The 21,741-nt window shown below is 43.0% G+C and overlaps 1 protein-coding gene across 7 annotated transcripts in view; it reads right to left on the reverse strand.

Moving 5' to 3' along the window:
• Nucleotides 1-4,382: 4,382 nt before the first annotated feature.
• The window catches only part of GTF2IRD1 (GTF2I repeat domain containing 1), a 219,690-nt gene continuing 202,331 nt past the window's right edge, over nucleotides 4,383-21,741 (reverse strand). For 6 of the 7 annotated variants that reach the window (XM_030185783.1, XM_030185785.1, XM_030185782.1 and 3 more), the window contains 5 exons: nucleotides 17,822-17,899; nucleotides 15,508-15,700; nucleotides 11,591-11,628; nucleotides 8,440-8,579; nucleotides 4,383-4,512 (listed from right to left, as the gene is read on the reverse strand). In XM_030185783.1, the coding sequence (XP_030041643.1) occupies nucleotides 4,444-4,512; nucleotides 8,440-8,579; nucleotides 11,591-11,628; nucleotides 15,508-15,700; nucleotides 17,822-17,899 (518 nt within the window). In that variant the 3' untranslated portion in view covers nucleotides 4,383-4,443. The remainder of the gene's footprint in view (nucleotides 4,513-8,439; nucleotides 8,580-11,590; nucleotides 11,629-15,507; nucleotides 15,701-17,821; nucleotides 17,900-21,741) is intronic. The other variant, XM_030185787.1, reaches the window with a different exon arrangement.

A 21,741-nucleotide genomic window follows, 5' to 3' on the forward strand; every position in this document is an offset into this window, starting at 1 on the left:
ATTTAATCTCTCCGCTATGGCTTTGTCTTCCCTAATCACCCCTTTTACCACTCGGTCATCTAGCAGTCCTACCGATTCTTTTGCCGGCTTCCTGCTTTTAATGTACCTAAAAAAAATTTTACTATATGTTTTTGCCTCCAACGCAATCTTGTTTTCCGAAGTCCCTCTTAGCCTTCCTTATCAATGCTTTGCATTTGACTTTGACATTCCTTATGCTGTTTCTTATTATTTTCAGTTGGTTCCTTCTTCCAATTTCTGAAGGATTTTCTTTTAGCTCTAACAGCTTCCTTCACCTCACTTTTTAACCACGCCGGCTGTCGTTTGGTCTTCTATCCTCCTTTTTTAATATGCAGAATATATTTGGCCTGGGTTTCCAGGATGGTGTTTTTGAACAGCATCCATGCCTGATGTAAATTTTTGACCATCACAGCCACTCCCCTAAGTTTTTTTTTCACCATTCTTCTCATTTTATCGTAGTCTCCTTTTTAAAAGTTAAACGCTAACATATTTATTTGTTGCATTTGTATCCCACATTTCCCCACCTATTTGCAGGCTCAATGTGGCTTACATTGTTCTGGCATGGCGATCGCCATTTCCAGAGTAAGAGATACAAGTGATATTACATTAAGGTTCAAGATTGACAGAGTAGATTAAGCAGTCAAGTATAAAGAGTTCATATTCAGAATGAGAGATAAAGAGGTATTGCGTTAAAGTTCATTCGTGGTAGAGTAGACCTTGGTAGTCGAGTAGAGAGAGTTAGGTTTTATCCTGTTCTGGTTTGAGTTTCGTTGTCTGGAATTTAGGATGGATCATTGTGGTATGCCTTATTGAACAGGTTGGTCTTCAGTGATCTCCGAAAGTTAGTTAGGTCGCACATTTTTTTCACGGCGAGTGGTAGTGCATTTTATAGTTGCGTGCTTATGTAGGAGAAGCTGGATGCATATGTTAATTTATATTTTAGTCCTTTGCAGCTGGGGTAGTGGAGGTTCAGGAATGTGCATGCTGATCTTTTAGTGTTCCTGGGTGGTAAGTCTATGAGGTCTGACATATAGACCAGGGCCTCACCGTAAATGATTTTATGAACCTGAGTGCAGATTTTGAACGTAATACGTTCTTTAAGTGGGAGCCAGTGTAGTTTTTCACTTAGGGGTTTGGTGCTTTCGTATTTCGTTTTTCCAAATATGAGTCTGGCTGCTGTGTTTTGGGCTGTTTGGAGTTTCTTAATGATTTGTTCTTTGCATCTGGCATAGATTGCATTGCAGTAATCTAGGTGACTTAGCACCATTGATTGTACCAGGCTGCAAAATATTTCCCTTGGGAAGATAGGTTTTACTCTTTGAGTTTCCACATTGAATGGAACACTTTCTTTGTTGTATTTTTCACATGGCTTTCTAGTGCGAGATTTCGGTCAAGGAGTTACAATTGATACTTGATTTCCAGGCTATCTGAAACAGGAAGGGTATAGTTTGAGGTGTTTATAGTGGCGGGTTTGCTCATGTTGTGTTGTGATGTGAGGATGAGGCATTGTGTTTTTTCTGCGTTTTTAATTGAAATGCATCTGCCCATGAGTTCATGATTTGGAGGCTGTGATTGATTTCATTTGTGATTTCTGTTGGATCATGTTTGAACGGGATGTAGATCGTGACATCATCTGCGTAGATGTAGGGATTAAGGCCTTGGTTGGATAGGAATTTGGCCAGTGGTGTCATCATTAGGTTGAAAAGGGTCGGTGAAAGCGGTGATCCTTGGGGTCCTTTGATTTCCTATGTATACTTACTTCAAAGCTAATATCAAATCCGATCATATTATGAACACTGTTATCAAGTGGCCCCAGCACCATTACCTCCCGCACCAGATCATGCGCTCTACTAAGGACAGTAGTACACTCCTATCACTGTCCTTTTCCCCTTTACACATGGAATTTCAATCCATAGTGATTCCACCTTCTTCTCTCTTAAACTAGGTGCCACCTTATAAAATTATCCTTGTAAGGTCATGATGGGCTGGAGTGTAAATTTTAAGAGGCTTCGACATTAGCTTTGTGACTTTTAGTACAAGAAAAGTGCTGGGCAAACTTCTATGGTCTGTGCCCTGAAATGGCAAGGACAAATCAAATTCGGGTATACAAATAAAGTATCGCATACCATGTAAAATGAGTTTATCTTGTTGGGCAGACTGGATGGCCTATACAGGTCCTTATCTGTCGTCACTTACTATGTTACTATGTTGGTTGGTTGATGGTAATTAAGTACTGTCTAGCAAGGCTAGAGAGACCTTGGAAACTAGATGTTTGGTTAGCAGCATCACTCATTTTGGTGGCTGGTGGTAAAACATGGTTGGATCATATGAAGAAACAGTGTGTTTTAAGCCTGTAAAATGTATTGGATATTTTCCTGCCTTAATTATGTCCTGAAGTGTACTTCTCCTATTTGGCCAGCAGGTGGTATTTCTTTGCTGTAAAACTGTTACAAAGAAATGAACGTTCTTTCTTTGGTTTTAGCACACAGATAGGAAGTAAGAAGCAATATACTTTTGAATTTTGTTGTTCTGGGCTCTGGTTGGCCCAGGAGCTCATTTCCTTTAGAGTGTACTGGTTTGCCTCCAGTCCTAGCCAGGGAGAAAAGAGAGACAGATCTCTTTGCTGCAGTTCGGTGAACAGTTATTTGTCCTGATCTTCCCAGGTGCTTTTTAGAAAGTAAACAAATGTTTAGTTAGTTTTATAATTGATCCATATTTCAGTTACAGGTTATTGTTTGCTGATTGCACATTTTTTGTCCACTGTTCAAGTTCTGACAAACATATTCAGTTTGTTGACTCTGCCTGTCTGGATTGATAAAAGAATCCTGGTGGTTTGTGTGCTTTCTGGGAGCTGTGGGACCACTGGGAGTGTGGCCCCAGTAACCTAGAAATTACTACGGATAATTGGAGAGCAGGATAATTTGGGAGAAGGGTGCTAGTGTACAGCACAAGTGTACAGCACAAGTGTACAGCACAAGTGACAGGTGAAGCCAGACCTGAGCTGTGCTAGGGATAGACTCTCTAAGTGGCTGCGGGGTAACCCCAGGCGGGTAGCTAGGCGGTTCATGACAGACCTTGTGGGGGGTTGGGTGGTGAAGAAAGAAAGGCTGCATGTTTGATTAAATATGTGATCATGTATGCTCATCTCTCCAGGACTGTAGAGAAGCTCTGAGGGAGAAAACTGATGGATAAGGAATTACATCCTGCAAGACAGTGCTTCTCAGCCCTCTCCTGGAGGTACACCTAGCCAGTCAGCTTTTCAGGAATGCCAAAATAAATAAGAATGAGATAAATTTGCATACATTGGATATCCATTATATGCCAATCTATCTCACGTATATTCATTGTGACAACCCCCAAAACCCAACCGTTTAGGTGTGAGTGCAAGAGACGGTTGGGAAGTACTGCTGTAAGCGGACAGGTTTTTCCAGCTGGCAGCTTGTTTGCATCTTAGTGGTATGGACAGGAATAGCTGGACAGACTGCTGGGCCAACTGATCTTTTATGCCATCATCTACCCCTTTTAATAAAGCTGGTACATCTCTCACAGCAGAGTCTCAATTTCAAATAGAAAAGATCTAGATTTCACTGTTCTGAAAAACTCATGATGCGGATGAAATGTTTTGCCAAAAAGTGTGTTGTTTATAACATAATGACACCAAGGGGATAATTCTGAAAAGGTTAGTGAAATTTAGGTGCTAGGATGAGTGCACTAAGGATTATACATGTCATTGTCGTTATAAAATACTACTGTAAGTGGGCATTTATGCGCCAACATCTAGGCATAGCCACTTACGCTGTGTAAATGACTGGCACTAAATACTGCAGTTGTGCACATAAGTGACAGTATTCTAGAATCTTAGTGCATACATTCTGGGTACGCCCATGCCCCTTCCACATTCACATTCCTTTGCAGTTATTTACTATTTTCCACGCTAAATTTCAAGAATAGCAACTAAGTGCAGTTAAATTCAAAACTACAAATTAGTGCCAATTCCAATTATCGGTGATTATTAGTTGTTAGTGTCAATTTGTGGCTAATTTGCCAAGTAACTTATGTGTATAACTGGCACTATTCTATTACCTGCGCTGCACAAAAATGTGCATACAATATTATAGAATGAGGGAGTAAACAGTTTATTTTGTGGATAAGGCATGAGATAATTTTAATTTCATTTACCAGGTGAAGTTCTGAATTGCTACCTTAGATGGCTCTTTTGTCTTTAATAAATTATGCAAATGACAACCATATAGATGTTAAGAACAAGGCAACACATTTTATTCAAAAAGGCCTTGCTGGCAGGAATATATAGTGTAAAAATCATTGGAAAAAAACTAAAAGGCAATGATACATATTGGAATATACTCTTTTTTTTGTTTTACATAAATTACATTTTTTTTTGAGGTTCTGAGTCTGCGTTGAGGTTCAGTAGTTAATAGGTCCTGGGATCTGTACATTTACACCACCATAGTTCAACATATACATCGGCCACTGCTGAAAGAGAATAGAAAAATGTGTGTTAGAACATGAGTGCTGTCTGATGAAAGTCGCAATCTGTTTGGCTGATAAGCCTACATCAGGGGCACAGCCAGACTTCGGCAGGAGGGGGGTCCAGAGCTCAAGGTGAGGGGTACATTTTAGCCCCCTCCGTCGCCGCCGACTCCCCACCATTTTTGACATTCCCCCTCCCCCCTGGCGCCAACCCTTTCGACCCCCCTTCCCGCCGCCGCCGCCAACCCTCCCCTGCCGCCATCAGGTACCTTTGCTGCAGGACGTCAGACTCACAGAAACAGAAGCCTTGCAGATCAGCAACGTGGCTGCACCGGAGAAGAGGACTTCAGCTGGCAGGGGTTGGGGACCCCCGACAGCAAAGGTACCCGACGGGGGAGGGTTGGCGATGGGAGGGTTGAAGGGGTTGGCGCAGAGGGGGCCAGGGCCAAATCTACGGGGGCCCATGCCCCTATGTAGCTACACCCCTGGCCTACATTAGAGTGACCAAATCGCAGTGCTAATACAACAGTATATGGGGCAATTCTATAATCAGGCGCCTTGAGGCAGTAGGAGCCTAATCTATAATAGAACCTAGTTGTCTCGATGGCATGATAGAATATTAGTGTAACTCAGTATTGGCACGCCTAACATTTACACCACCCATAGTGCTAGCTCAAAGGATACTGGCGCCCTCTCCCATCGCATCACTTCCAGTACCCCCTTCCTCCTCCCCCGGCAGGCTCAGCATCTTTCCCTCCCTTGGGCCGGCATGTCTTTCCCCCCGGTCCAGTCTCTTTCCCTCTCCTCTGTCTTCCTTGTCCCGCGGGTCTGGCATTGCACCCTCACCTTTCTTAATCCGCCATGGTCCTATAAAGTTTACGCTGGTCACTGGTGGTAGCATGACAGGCTGCCTTCGGCCAGCCCCTGGGTCTTCTCTCTGCCGTGTCCCGCCCACACAAAACTGCATCAGAGGAGGCAGGATGCAGCAGTGGGAAAACTCAGGGGCTGGCTGAAGGCAGCCTGTCATGCTGCTGCTGATGCCGTCACCGACAACCAATGTAAACTTTACAGGACCATGGGGGAGTGAGAAAAGTGATTGAGTAGTGCCAGACCTGTGGGGAAGGGGAAGAGAGAAGGGGAGAGACCAGTCTGGGGAGAGAGAAGGGGAAAAAAGGCTTAACCTGTTGATGAGGTGATGTCAGAGTATTTTGGGGCCCTGAATCACTGGCACCCTGGGCCAGAGCCTCACCTGATCTAATGGTTACGCTGGCCCTGGTGCTGGCATGTGTGTCTAAATGCAGGAGGGAAGTAGATTATTTACAATATTCTGTAAGTTGTATGTGTAACTGGGGGCCCCACCTACGTCCCACCCATGCTTCACCCCACATACTAAGTTAAGTAGGGATTTGTAGAATGGTACTTAGGTACCCACACACTAACCCCCAGATTCTATACAGGTCACCCAAAGTTGGGTGCACAATTCTGGGCACCCAGTGCAGGTACGCACACAAATTAATTAGTTACTGAGGCGCCAACGATCAATAATTGACATTAATTTAGAGTTACATGCCCATCTCCCTAGAAGCTATTCTAGAACATTTGTGCCTAAATTTAATAGTGTGCAACTCTAAAGGGGTGCAGCTATGAGAGGAGGATGGGTAGATCAGGGATGTTTCCAGAAGTCAGGCACGATATTATACAATAGTATCAATTGCGCACCCAACTGCCATAAATTGGGTGCCTGGCAGACATAAATACTGGCACCCAAAGTTAGGCACAAGCCTTAGAATTCTATATATTGCGCCAAGATTTCCGAGTGGAAATCGAAGCGTATTCCATAATAATGAGTAGAACTTAATTAGTTAATAAGCTAATCAGCACTGATAATTGAATGTTAAAAAGCAATTATCAGCACTAATTGGCGCACTACTCATTAAGCGTATTCTGCAAAGCGATGCGCCTGAATTCTTTTTTTTTTAAGTATCTTTATTGGTTCGAAGAGAGGAACAAGGTCATATATTTGCAACTTTGACAACAGTCCACTTAATAGAACTACATGAAGATCTTTCTGTAACCATTATACAAAAACAACGAAATAAAAGAGTACTTATGATGAGTAAGTAAAACAAGGTGAGTCAATGCTCCCCTTCATCGTTTCCATTATTGATCCCTTGCCCTACTATTCCCCCCCCCCCCTCTCTCTCCCCTTCCCCAGGTCTCCACTAGACACACACACACACAACACTAATTGGTGTCCTCTTTATCCAGTCCGCGCCTGAATTCAAATGCATTTAATTTGCATTGACCCCTGATGCAGGCACTTGGCCTGTAACATAGTAAATGATGGCAGAAAAAGACTTGCATGGTCCATCCAGTCTGCCCTACAAGATAAACTCATATGTGCTACTTTTTGTGTATACCTTATCTTGATTTGTACCTGTCCTTTTCAGGGCACAGACTGTGTAAGTCTGCCCAGCACTATCCCCGCCTCCCAACCACCAGCCCCTCCTCCCACACCCGGATCTGGCACAGACTGTATAAGTCTGCCCAGAACTATCCCCGCCTCCCAACCACCAGCCCCGCCTCCCACTACCGGCTCTGGCACAGACCGTATAAGTCTGCCCAGAACTATCCCCACCTCCCGCCACCGGCTCTGCCACCCAATCTCGGCTCCTTAGGATCCATTCCTTCTGAATAGGATTCCTTTATGTTTATCCCACGCGTGTTTGAATTCTGTTACCGTTTTCATTTCCACCACTTCCCGTGGGAAGGCATTCCAAGCATCCACTACTCTCTCCGTGAAAAAATACTTCCTGACATTTTTCTTGAGTCTGCTCCCCTTCAATCTCATTTCATGTCCTCTTGTTCTACCGCCTTCGCACCACCAGAAAAGGTTTGTTTGCGGATTAATACTTTTGTCAGGTCATTTCAATAAAAAGAATCTTCTGTCCTATTCCTGAAGGTCCACTTGTGCTTTTTTGTTTGCTTTGGTTTCTTGCTGTACTTGGAACCCTCTCTTCTTAATTTTTGGAAATGCACATCTCTTATAATCCTGCATGTTAGTTTCTATTTCTTTTGTTTGCTGTATTTATGGGTTTTTTTTTACTACCTTTTTGAAGGAATTCACTCAAGGTGGTATACAACAAGAATAAGTCAAATATACGCAATACATATATCTGCAGAAATCCTGTTTGCTCTGTTTTCTCACTAGATGGTGTATTGGAATTTTAGGGCCCAATAATCACATTAAAACCATTTCTTCAGTCTGGCCTTTCTGAATAGGCTGAATAAGCCAGACCTGTCCCTTCTAAAGTGGGCTTCTTTTTGGGGGGAGGCGCAGAACCAGCAGAGCCATCAGTGGCATGGGCTAGACAGTGGCTCTGTGCCTTTATGCTGCATTTGTTTTAGCAGGAAGGAGCTTGGCTGGCAGGGGGTTAAGGAAGCTGTGCTGCTGGACAGGGGTGGAGGGGCATCCTTAAGCGTCTAACCACCACAGAGAACTGGGCAAAGTGGCCCTGGTTGCAGATAAAACCCAAGCTGCCTTTCTTGGCAGACTAGATGGGTTATGCTAGTCTTTACTTGCAGTCATTTACTATACTACGGCACCCTTAGCCACACCTAACATCACTGTGGGACATTGGTTCAATACCGGTGTGGACTGAAGAACTACCAATACTACCTCCATTGGCTGTGGCACTAGGCAGGCAGGCAGGGCCCTGGCATTCCCCTGATTAACTTCACTGGGCCACAGACCAGAAAGCTACAGCTGCACATGTAAGCGTTTCATTTCTTTTACTTTCAGCTGAAGGACAGGAGCTGCTGTTCTAGGATTAATAGGAGAGGGAATTTTTTTAGATCCTGTGTACTGCATGCACACCCTGGTATACCTTGCAGATTGGAAACAGACATTTAAATCAGTTCAATTATTACCACAAGGGAGAGCTGGTTTGATGACACACTGGATTCCACATTTGAGGAAGAGGAGGAGGAGGAGGATGAAGCTGAAGATAGAGAATTCCCATCGCACACCCTCTTCCGCTTGCGTTTCGGGATGCTGCTGTCTTTTGCTGCTGAACACAAATCAAACGTTAAAATAAGCACACTGTATGTGACCCCCTTTTCTCTGGTTAACCCAGTGCTTTATGAGATCGCTGTGGGGGTCTTTTACTAAGACGCAAGCTAAACGATAGAGATGCCACGTCTCTAACGTTTAGCGAATGCCCAATTTCAGCGAGCGCCAAAAACGTGAGCGTGCCTTAGTCAAAGATCCCCTGTGTGTGTGTGTCTTGAGTCCCCAGTAACTGTTTTCTGTGGTGTTGTAGCCACACTAATTTTCAGGACATGTCAGGGGGATGTGAGGACTCTGAGAGAGGGTCCCCTCCCCCCTCCAGATCTATGCGTGAAGAAATGCTTGCATCCAGGAAAGTAGGCTCCTTCAGGTCTGGCTGGAACTTTTGATTAGGATTATGGGGGTAATTTATTCATTTATTGTATTTGATATTTGAACCGCTTTGTTGGTCTATGCTCAAATTTTACAATGGTTGAATGTATTTGTTAATACGATGTTGCACGCTGGCTGTTATCCAGAGTCTCTGTCTTAAATAATTTTAACTCCAATGCCAAAGACCATAGGTGTGAAATATTTCCTCAATTATTACTTTAAAATCTCGCTCCTCTCCAATCTGTCCAAAATTTTGTGGCACGACTTATTTTCCACCAGAATCGTTATACCCACACTAGCCCACTCCTCAAGTCACTTCACTGGCTCCCTGTCCGCTTCCGCATACAGTTTAAACTTCTCTTACTGACCTTTAAGTGCATCCACTCTGCAGTCCGCCATTACCTCTCCGCTCTCATCTCTCCCTACATACCTTCCCGTGAACTTCGCTCACTGGACAAATCTCTCTTATCGTCCCCCTTCTCCTCTACTGCTAACTCCAGGCTTCGTTCCTTTTCTTTCGCGGCACCTTATGCCTGGAATCGACTTCCTGGACCTATACGTCTAACTCCATCTCTACCTGTTTTCAAATCCATGCTGAAAACCCACCTTTTCACTGCTGCTTTTGGCTCCTAGCCTCTACTCATTTGCCCTCCCTTGTTCCTTCCTTCCTCCTCACCCAGTACTTCCCTCATCCGTAACTGTCTTGTCTGTCTGTATTATTTAGATTGTAAGCTTTTTTGAGCAGGGACTGCCTCTTTGTGTCAGGTGTTCAGCGCTGCGTGCGTCTGGTAGCGCTATACAAATGGTAATAATAATTTAAAAGGAGTGAAGCCTGTGAACACCGGGATTACATTAATCAGTAGGATTTCAATTAGAGACTTAAGTATATGTATTGTTAAATAATTTCTAGTTTTTAAAAGAGAAAGAATGTAATCAGATGTATTATTTCTAACTAATATTGGACAATAAGTATGTTTTAAATGAAATGATTTGACTATACACCGTATTGGCCTTGAAGAAGCCAACCAGAATTATGAATTAGACGAGTAATATCTGGGGATAATCAGGTTAATACCACGTTTTTTTTCTGTTTACTGTTTAATTGATCTCCTTGTCTTGTTTCACTCTCCCTATTTAGTGGTCTAAGGAAGAGAATAGAATTACCTGACTGAAATAATTCCTATATATTACTTTCTCTGTATTTCCAGCAAGTTGTTTTATCGCTTGTAAAAATTTAAATGATTATAAATTAAAAAAAAAAAAAAAAAGACCATAGGTGCTGACCTAAATAAAGTAGAGAACTGACACCAAGTTGCCAGTATACCTTGGATGGCCAAGCTTCTGGAATTTCAAGTAAAAAAGCTTAACAACTTAAGAATTTCTTAGAATATTTTGATATATTGCATAAAACAAAACATGGCTTTAGGCTTCGTCATAGTACAGAAGCATTACTTTTAGCGGTTCCTTTACTAAGCCGCATAGGCGCCTACATGCGCCCAACACATGTCAATTTGGAGTTACCACCCGGCTACCACGAGGCCCGGGCGGTAATTCATTTTTTTACGTGCATCCGCTACATGCGCCAGAAAATAATTTTTATATTCCTGCGTGCGGCGGAAACTGGACGGTAATCGTCATTCTATGCGCATAGAGATGATTACCGCACAATTACCGTGTGAGACCTTACCACTAAGTCAGTGGTTGGTGGTTAAGGTCTCAGACCCAAAATGGATGCGTGCCAATTTAAAAAAAGGCCTTTTTTACAGAAACCCACTGTACTCACACATAGGTGCCTCCTTCACCCGAAAGGGCTATGGTAGTAGTGTGCAGTTGGGGGTAGTGGGTTTTGGGGGGCTCAGCAGACAAGGTAAGGGAGCAATAGTGAGATGTGTACCTGGCAGCATTTTATGAAATCCACTGCAGTGCCCCTAGGGTGCCCTATTGCTGTCTTGAGATGGGAGGAGGACCAGTCTACTAAAAATGCTGGCTCCTCCTACATCCCAATGGCTTGATTTTGTGCATTTTGCTCTTGGATGTTTTTTTTTTTTTTTTTAAATGGACAAAAAAAAAAAAAAAAACCATCCAAAAAACAAAATGTATAAATCACAAAACAGTATTAAAAAAAAAAAAAAAAAAGAGAGACATTTTCTTTTTCAAAAATGACCTCCTTTTCTAGTCAGAATTTGGACTTAGATGTCATATCGAAAATGCCCCTCTATGTGTATGTTATTAATAGATCATGTGTTTGTGGAGTGATTTTGAGTCAGGCAGATATGCTGTATTAGTCAAGTTAGAGAGTTAAGGTTTTATAGTAATTGGGTGGTTGAGATAAGTCCAATTGGGACTATCCCAATTGTTATTGTTACCAAGTGTTTGAGTATTTAATAAAGTTTTTCAATACGGGCATAGTTGTTACAACTATATTGCAATTTCATTTATATGATAATGAATATTTATTGGGGAAATCCCAAAAACCCGACTGGATTGTGTTCCTTGAGGACCAAGATTGGGGTACTTCAGGAACAGCTTGAGAAACAATATTTTAAAGAGCAATCACTTTCTCAGCAAATCTGACACCTCTGTATATTATCCATCAACTGCTATCGGCAGGCAAGTAAAACAGCCCTAGTACTGACTTACCCGTCTGTGTGATTTCACTGCAAATCTCGGCAAACGGTCTGAAAAACAAATTAGGTTGCAATTAGAAGAAACCTCATACTGTTTCACTGTAGGAAAAGGGAAAGTTGGCAGACCAAATGGGGCCGATGGAGTAGAGCAGGAGTGGGCAAACTCAGTTCTTGAGGGTCGCAGCCCGGTCAGGTTTACAGGGTTTTTCCCAATGAATATTCGTGAGAGATCTATTTGAATGCACTGCCTTCTTTGTATGCAAATTGATCTCATGCACATTCATTGGGCAAATCCTGAAAACTCAACTGAGTTGCAGCCCTCGAGGACTGAGGTTGCCCAACCCCCCTTGGAGTAGATATTCAAAACAAATATAACATATATGGGGCTCTGTTTACTAAGGGGCGCTACTGTTTTTAGCGCGTGCACAAAATTAGGGCGTGCTGTGTAGGCGCCCACAGGAATATTGCAGGCACCTACAGAGTTAGCGCACGCTAAAAGCACTAACACGCCTCTAGCACGGCTTAGTAAACAGGGCCCGTGGTGAATTAACCTGGATGCAACTGTTCTTAAGGGTAGAAGGTTAAAGAAAAATATTAGTGGAATGGCCTAGTGGTTAGAGCACCGGTCTTGCAATCCAGAGGTGGCCGTTCAAATCCCACTGCTGCTCCTTGTGATCTTGGGCAAGTCACTTAACCCTCCATTGCCTCAGGTACAAACTTAGATTGTGAGCCCTCCTGGGACAGAGAAATATCCAGAGTACATGAATGTAACCCACCTTGAGCTACTACTGAAAAAGGTGTGAGCAAAATCTTAAATAAAATAAATAAATTAAATCAAAATTAAGTTTGTAAACAAAGAAGTGAGGATGAATAAATATAGGTAGAATTAGGGCTAGATATGATTAGGGAGGAAAGAAGAGAAATTGATTCTATGAATGGATAATGTTCAAATAGAATTCTTTGTTTTCTGAAAGGCTAAATTGGAAAAAAAAAAGAGTTTTCAGTAGGTTTCTGAAGGACACATAATCATCTGTGCATTTAATTGTTTTTGGTAAGAGAATTCCAAATTTTAGTACCTTGATATGAGAAACTGGCACTGTGAATTGTTTTATAGATTACACTCTTACAAATAGGGAAATGGAGAATGAGATATTCTCTGGACGATGACATGGCATTACCTGGGGGTAATTCAATAAGGTTGCTCGTATATAATGGAGTAGAACCATATAGAATTTGGTGAAGAAAAGCACAGAACTTGAAAGACTACAATAACTCCACTTATGCACTTTTGTGCCACCTTAATCTAGGACTCTTTACTATGCCTGATACGTACGTGTTTAGAACACTGGCATATATGTGTGTACGTGCACACATATGCACTTAAAGGTGAATAAATGCCTATGGGCCGGATTCGGTAAACAGTGCCCAAAGTTAGGCACTGGAAAGATCTGCACTACGATAGTATTCAAAGGGTGCTCAGCCAGTGGCATAGCCAGGGTGGGTCCAGGCCCATCCAGTAGCAGCACACCTATGATGTCGCTGGCAGGGATCCCCAAGCCCCACCAGCCAAAAACTCCCAACAACTGTCCCTCCTGCATACCTTGTAAATAGCAGCGCCTGCAGCAAGCAGTGACCGATACATACTTCTCGCACAGCCTTCCCTCTGAAGTGTTCCCGCCTATGCAAAAACAGGAAGTTGCATCATGGGAAGGCTGTGTGGCCAACATGAGCAGTGTGTATAAGTTTCTGCTCACTACTGGTGGAAATCTGCTATTGAAAAGGTATGCGGGAGAGGGGGGATGTCTGAGAGACCGTATGGTATGCAGGTGAGAGAAGGAGAGACCAAATTACCTGTGGGACGGGGTGGGGCTCTTCTGCACATCCATCTTGGGCCCAGGCCCACCCAAAATTGTGTATCTGGCTACGCCCGTGTTCAGCGTTGAGCTTAAAGGTTTGCATATATGTTTGCATGTCAAGTGATGCTTAGATGACAACTCTGGCTGTATCAACTAAGGCCAGTGCCGGGCTGGCTTCTACGGTCTGAGTCCCACATACCAGTGGCGTAGCTATGTGGGGCCACGGGGCCCTGGACCCCCCTGCCGATGGCCCTTTTGACCCCCCCTCCCGCCGCCAACCCACCTTCGCCGTCGCCTACCTTTGCTGGCGGGGGACCCCAACCCGTCAGCCGAGGTCCTCTTCTTCCGGCGCAAGGCTTCATTCAGTTTCTGAGTCTGACGTCCTACACGTTGTTAGACTCAGAAACAGAACGAAGCCTTGCGCCGGAAGAAGAGGACCTCGGCTGGTGGGGGTTGGGGTCCCCCGCCAGCAAAGGTAGGCGACGGCGGCGGTGGGGGTCAAGGGTCATCGGCGGGGGGGGGGGGGTCAAAGTTGTTGGTGGTGGTGGCGGCGGCCAGCAGCACGGGGGGGGGGGCTAAAATGTGCCCCCTCCCCTCGGGCTCTGGACCCCCCCTCCCGCCGAAGTCTGGCTACGCCCCTGCCACATACATAGCAATCTGGTTGTAGGATGGGCTGTACAGAGCATCAACGGAAACTGCAGCAATTTGAAATGTGAGGACAGTGCCGGGCAAATGACAAGACAGATTCGGATAGGATGGAGTGGGCTCTGATGGCAACTCCAGTAGTTGAAACCTAAGGACAGGGCCAGGTGGACTTCTACGGTCTATGTCCCAGAAAGACCATGAACAAGTATATAATATCACGCTTATTGTTGATTTAATCTTGAATTGATAATGAATGTGACTGTTGGACAGACTGGGTGGACCGTTCAAGTCTTTATCTGCCATCACTTACTATGTTACTTTCCCGAATACAAGCTTAGGGTGGATTTTGTGCCTATCTTTGGGAGCCAGCATTTATGCCTGCTGAAACCTGGTGTAAATGTTGGTGCCTAATTTATGGCAGCTGGTTGCGCATTTTATAGTATTCTATAACATCGTGCCTAACTTCTAGGAAAGCCCCCTGATCCAACCATGCTCCTCCCATTGCCTGGCTAAATCCCGTGGTTGGCGCTAAACCCAGATATTTAACACCGGGCTGTTTCCAGTGACCAGAATTGAATATCTGGTTTATTTTACTGGTCAAGCCGATATTCAGCACTGGCCGGTGAAGGTTGAACCGGCCAAAGGTAAGCCTGGTATGCACACAGCCAAATATGGCCGCCAAACGTAGCCGGTCAGCCAATGAATATTGGCACTAACTAGCTATGTCACGTGGCATAGCCAGTAACTGGGCTAGCCGCTAACCGGCAAAACTCGGAGACAGTCAGCTACTTCCTGCTGAATATTGCCAGATAGCTGGCTAAGTACCATTGAATTGGCCGGGTAAATGGTTCTGAATATCCAGTTTGGGGGGGGGGGGGGGGTTATGTGAATAAATAGAAAATCTAAAAGGATTAATGCGACTGGCAGTGGATCCAGCCACATTAAGTACTTTAAAAATGTTTCCACCTATGGTACATTAAACTTTTGGTTATATAAATTATCACATGGTCAAAAGTTATCCATCCACACTAGTACAGGCTCAGGATCATTCCAGGGGTAGGCTGAAAAGTTATATGGAAGTTTAAGGAAGTAATCTTATAAACCTTTTTATACATAACGCTCTGATTTACATAGCTCTGCTATTTTCCCTCTTGGTCTTCTTCTTCCAGCTTCTCTCTTTTTTTTTTTAATACTTTAATTTCCAATGTTAGCACCTACATTATGGAATGTCATACATTTTGGGGAATAATACACAAGAACCATTCCTTTAATGCACAGACCAGGATCCTTTATTTTTTGAGAAACTGGATTTGAGACATGCAGAAATAGTCAATAGGGATTAAGTCAGGAGAAGGAAACTCCTTGCACATGGGGCAGGAAATCTCATTAGAAAGGCAGAGATCTCTTTGAGCGTTTACTTGAAACTTACTGTAACTGATTTCTAACCACCATGTGGATCTGCTCTCGGGAGTTCAGAATCTTCTCCAACCGGCTGATGTCATAGGTGTTTGGGTTCCTAAAAGGGATGTCGCTTGGAAGCCCAGTGACTTCCAGGGATTTGGGATTATCCCTGATGAGTTTGTATGGCACCAGTGCTGGCCGGTTTAAACCCAAAGCTTCTCCTGAAAAAGTGAGGCACACAATCAAGCATAAGGAATTCCTGGCACTACGACTGATATTATAACACACTTATTTGCTTAATCCAGTGGCTCTAAACCCATTCCACAGTATACACTTAGCCAGTCAGGTTTTTCAGGATACCCATAATGAATATGCATGAGCTAGCTTTGCATACAATGGAGGTAGAATTTGTTGCCGGAGAACGCAGTGAAGGTGGTTAGATTGGCAGAGTTTAAAAAAGGGGTTGGATGGTTTCCTAAAGGACAAGTCCATAGACCGCTACTAAATGGACTTGGGAAAAATCCACAATTTGGGGAATAACTTGTATAAAATGTTTGTACGTTTGGGTAGCTTGCCAGGTGCCCTTGACCTGGATTGGCCGCTGTCGGGGACAGGATGCTGGGCTTGATGGACCTTTGGTCTTTTCCCAGTATGGCATTACTTATGTACTTATGGGTTGAGAACCTCTGGATTAATCCCATTTCTTACCCATCTATCCATAAAGATGGGATACTAAAGCATAAGTACATTCCAATGACATAAATAAACACTCTATTAACATAAAACATACTTATCAACCTACACTTACACCAGATCACAGTGGAATCAAATATTAACAAACCATAATCTAAAATGTAATTTAATTTTAGCATTTCTATTCAACTTCACACTACCATAAGCAATATAAAGCAAACAAAATAATCATATTAAAACAATATTAAATTATTAAACAATATTAAAACAATACAATAAAGTCATTTATAAGACAGCTAATACCAATATAAAGCACAGAAACACGGTGCAAACAAACCAAAAAGCTGTAGTTGTAGTAACAGAAAATAACCAGATTTTAAGAGCTCTTTGAAGTCATGCAACTTGGTTCAAACTGCAGAAATCTGGTAAGAGATTCCATAATCATGGGGCTTTCCCCAAAAGAGCCCATTCTCAGAGAATCTTATACTAATCTGTGATTGAGGATACCTGGCAGGTATGTAAATAGAAACATAGGCCCATCAAATACATTGGAACCATGTCTAGAATAAAACTGTAGTTAAAATTTAAAAAGTTATTTGGAAAATGGACCAGAAGCTAGAGAAGCTTTGTCCCACCTACAGCCACAAGTACTAATCTCGGTGACAGAACTTTGAACCAACTGCAATCTTGTGATTGATTTCTTAGTGAGACCAAGGGCCCTGTTTACTAAGCCTCGCTGTAGGAGCGCTAACATTTTAGCACGTGCTAATGCTAGAGATACCCATATATTCCTATGGGTGTCTCTAGCATTAGCACGTGCTAATTTTCAGCGAGCGCTAAAAAGTTAGCGTGCCTACAGCGTGGCTTTGTAAAAAGGGCTCCCAGAGTAACAGAACTGCAGTAATCCTCCAGTGCTTAGGTAGCATGCTAGCATATACGAATATGTGTGCATATATTATATACTAGTATTCTAAACATTTATATGCACAACACGCGTGTAAATGTTAGCACCTACATTATGGAATTACAGTACCTCCATGGTTTCTCTCTCCACTCCCAGGAGTACATGTATGTTTTTGAACAGTGAGCCATGCTTTTAATCACAGACAAGTCAGACAATGTTCAACAAACTTCACGTCCATGGATAAATGTGTTCCTACCCATGCGTAAGACTTTGAATATTCCTCTCCCTTTTATTTATTTTGGAGGGAGAGCGCCGAGGCAAACTTTTCCAGAACTATTCTGAAAAAATGTATTATCCAGCTTTAAAACACAAGGAAAAGGACTTTGTCTTTATGTTGAGGACTGGGCTACTTTGATGCTACCGTTACAAATGAGTGTCAAAACCAACATTTTGCTCAGCAAGAAATATTGTGGAAAAGGAACTGAGGGGGCCTTTTACAAAGGTGTGCTAGTGTTTTTAGGGATATATGGGCATCCCTAGCATTTAGCGCATGCTTATTTTTAGAACGCACTAAAAACGCTACCACGCCCTAAAGGCAGGATGCAAGTACATATAGTCCTACCAAATCCAGTGCTTTCACAAAGAGGAACAGAGGAAGTGACCTGGAAAACCTCATCTGAACAACAGCTGGATGACCTTTGAACTAAGGATATGAAAAGAAAATTGCATATTAAACAGAACAAACCATATTTTTCACTGAAAAGCTCTTTTACTTGCTCCCTGAGGATAACTTTCTCCCCGAGTCTGTTGGAGTCTTCATCATCTGAAATTAGAGAAGGAAGTAGACAGCATATGAAAAGAGTGGCACTATCTCACGCCTTTGGATTCAGAGATAAGTCCAGCGGCTGGTCAAATCCCCAATAACATCTTAAGTGATCCTACCAGCTATTATGAGACATCTATTTTACAGGATGCAAGTAATTAACTTCCAATTTATTTATTTTTTTTGCCAAATACCTAGAAGAACTCTGAAAAAGTAAATGCATGACATTTTATTTCTGCTTGTAATGGGAAAGGGGTGGGATTTGACATACCGCCTTTCTGTGGTTACAATCAAAGAAGTTTATATACTATATACAGGTACTTAAAGCTAAGTTAGCTATACATTTAAGACTGATGACGAGTGAGCACATAAAGCTTAGAGCAATGAACATTTGAGAGCTCGGAGTGGTGCTGCTGAGGTCTATTGTTTAAGAAGTTAAGAGATGGTATATGTTTGAGAATCAACTAATCTACTACCCACCCCCCCCCCCCCCCCCACCTTTATACAGGATCCCCTTTCTTCCCCGCTCCCATCCAAACAGCTTAGACAAATGTTTCAATTTGCAATACATTAAACTTGAAACTTAATTCAGCTATCTTACTTCTTATCCACAAAAGCTATTGTAAAAACTACCACACACAGATTATGAAATTGTGAGATCACTTATGCAACAAGGCCCAGGACAAACAAAAGGTTAACTATCTATGCATTTTAATCCCATGTGATTTTTCTCATGCTGCAAGAGAGATATTTGAGCTGGCTCGGAATGGCTGGGGACTGGGATAGCACTGGATATTTACACGACTGCAGGATTTCTTGTACACCAGAAAGGCTTTCATTCTATTTAGCCAAAATGAAAGCTTAAACTCAATACAAAGAAAGAGTAATTTTATAATACATGTCTACTTTTTCAACTCAAATAGGCTATTTTATAAAGACACATAAGAGGCAATTCTATAAATTGACACCTTAATTTAGATGCTCCAATGAACACCAATTCTATAATGGCATCTTGGCACCAAGATTCCATTATGGAATACTAGCGTTAAGGCCGGCATCGGTGGCCCATATGTAGGCGATTCCTCTTACGACATGTCAATGGCAGGGGTAAATTGGCACATCTAGTTCATAGTATTCTATAGACAATGTGTGGAACTGGGAGACACAACCATGGCCCACCCATGCTCCGCCCACATGTACGCCCTCCTTTGAGTTGGAGATTATGGCACTTAGGTAATACCTCAAAGCGCCTACTGGAGAGTTGAACAGGGACAGAAATCTCACCTGTCCCCAATGGAATCTAACCCTATACCCACCTGCACCTGCTAAGATCCATTCCATCCCCACCCACCCCAAAATTAATCTCCTCTATCCCCACCTGTACCCCCAGCAGTCAATGCTTTTACTTACTTGTTTGCAGCCCTCTGTTTTCTCCCAACCCCAACAGCCTCCCATGCTTTGTTTTTAAGATGGTATTCACTATTCAACCAATGAGTGTTCCAAGCCTGAGTCTGGTGTTCCAGCTGCATCTCTGGGCATTCCAAGCCTCATTCTGGTGCTCCAACTGTCTATCTCCATACATTTGACGTCTCATGCTGGTGCTCCAATTGCCTCTCTCAGTGCATTGCAAGCCTCATTCTGGAGTCCCCAGAGGTTTTGACTACACTCCAGCGGGCATCCCAAAGCAACTTCTTCCATCCCTGTGGGAATCCCATGGCAACTTCTTCCATCCCTGTGGGAATCCCACAGGGTCTGTGGAATTCCCACAATCTCCATTCCCATGCAGATTTGCACCTAACTGTCACTTTAGGGTACTTACCTCTAGGCAAAAAAACAAAACTAGGTGAATCCTGGACCCCTATAATAACTGTCCTCCCAAATACATACAAAAATATAATATTTAATACTAGTACAAGAATGGAAGAAATTGTGCCTAAATTGAAGCCAAGGACATTTAAACCTGCCCGGTAGCAGGCATAAATGTTTGCACATCACATCTATTTTATAAGCAATGACCCCTGGATTCTATATAGGTCGCCAAAGGGCACGGTCCCCAGATCCGCACGCAAACTAAGTAGTTAATGATCTATAAGTGGTGTCGATTGGCATTCATTTGGGTTTTATATGCAGATTTGCCCTGCACCCTATTCTATAAAGTGAATGCCTAAATTTTATACAGCGCAACTCAAAAGGGGGCGTGGCCGTAGGAGGGGCATAAGTGGGTCACGGACGTTCCCAGAAATTAGGCACAATGTTATAGAATAGGATCATTTACGCAGCTGCCATCAATTGCACGCCAGCATTAACACCTGGATTTCAGCAGGCATAAAGCGCTGCACCCAAAGTTAGTTGCGAGATCAGCACTAACTAGTATTCTATAAAAAGGGTTCCATGCAGAGCGTCCTTTGCAGAATTCTAGTTTAGCGTGCATCTTTCCGGAGCCTAACTTTGAGCCCCCCCCCCACCCCGAGTGTAAATCACAACTCCTGCTCGTGACTCCTTTTCTCTTCCTGTCTTTATCATTGGGCATACACAAACAAACCTATGCATGCAGTGCCACTGCTGAGTCTGAACTGGTTATCCTGTGTCCCCGGAGGAAGCCTTTTTGGTGAAACGAGTCCGTCGAGTTTGGATTCCGTTCAGGAGAATTGCTCACAGTCAAGCTCAGCCAGTTAAGTCAAGCTGGATTTTCATTTTTCTCTTGATTGTTTGGCAGTGGTTACACAGTTACAGTTATAATCTCTTTTTTTTTTTTTTTGCTTTTCGATTGTTTCACATTAAAGAATAAATAAATGAATACAAAAAGCTTTTCATAACAACAACAACAACAAAAAAAAGTATTGAGTATTTACACAACCTTTGTGGTTGGTTGGGGGTTTTTGGACCGATGATTATAAAGTGCATATACATGACCATGATGGTCGGATTGCTTTAGGCTTGCAATAGCAGGTCATGAGGTCTTTTCCCTGTTTTTTTTCTTTTTTTCCATTTTTTTTTCATTGTGCTTGAGTGGTGCTAGACACAGTTTTATAGTCTGTACTCGCTTGTTTTGTATTACCATTGAGGTTGTTTCTGAGCGAGGTTCCCTCCCCCCCTTTTTTTCTTTGTACATACCTTGCTACAAATAGATAGGCAAATACATAAACAGTCATACCCTCCCCCAACAGGTGTTACTGCTTGAGCAAAAACCCCCCTAAAAGAAGGATCAGTCCCCCCCAATATTCAGCCGGCAGCAAGCAGCGCTGTAAATGTCTGCCGCTGGGGTGGAACTTGGATAGTCAATGCCGGGTCATATCCCATCGCCGGCATTGAATATCTGAGCTTTTTTTTTACAGCCTGCTAGTGCATGTTTAGAGCTAACCAGCTATTCGTTAGTTAATAAAGAGAGGACTGCTATTTACATGCTCTTATTTATTTACTAATGCTGGCCAGTCAGCTCTGAATATCGGGAACCAACTGAACTCCACCCCTGAAACGCCCCCAGAATCCTCCCAACATAACCGGCTTGCACTTCTGTACTAACCGGTCACTTACAGCAAAAATAACCAGTTAAGTGTTGCTGAAAATGACAGGATAGATGCCAACAAAGGAGTTAACCAGTCAGCGGCCATTCTTAGCCAGTTAACTCGCTTTCAACATCGGCCGGAGTATATTTTGCTGTGGTGATGGCAATTCAGTCTTGTGAATTCAAGGAAAGTGGCATGAATTTTGTGAAACTCATTCAAACCATGGATTGGAAGTGAAGCCATTTAAAGCGAGCACCCACCATCAAGAAGCCAAGAAGGGAATGTTCTTTACATGCAGACTACAAAATACAAAGGTGACACGGACATACGGCAAGC

Source organism: Microcaecilia unicolor, chromosome 13, assembly GCF_901765095.1.
Source record: "Microcaecilia unicolor chromosome 13, aMicUni1.1, whole genome shotgun sequence".
Classification (NCBI taxonomy): domain Eukaryota; kingdom Metazoa; phylum Chordata; class Amphibia; order Gymnophiona; family Siphonopidae; genus Microcaecilia; species Microcaecilia unicolor.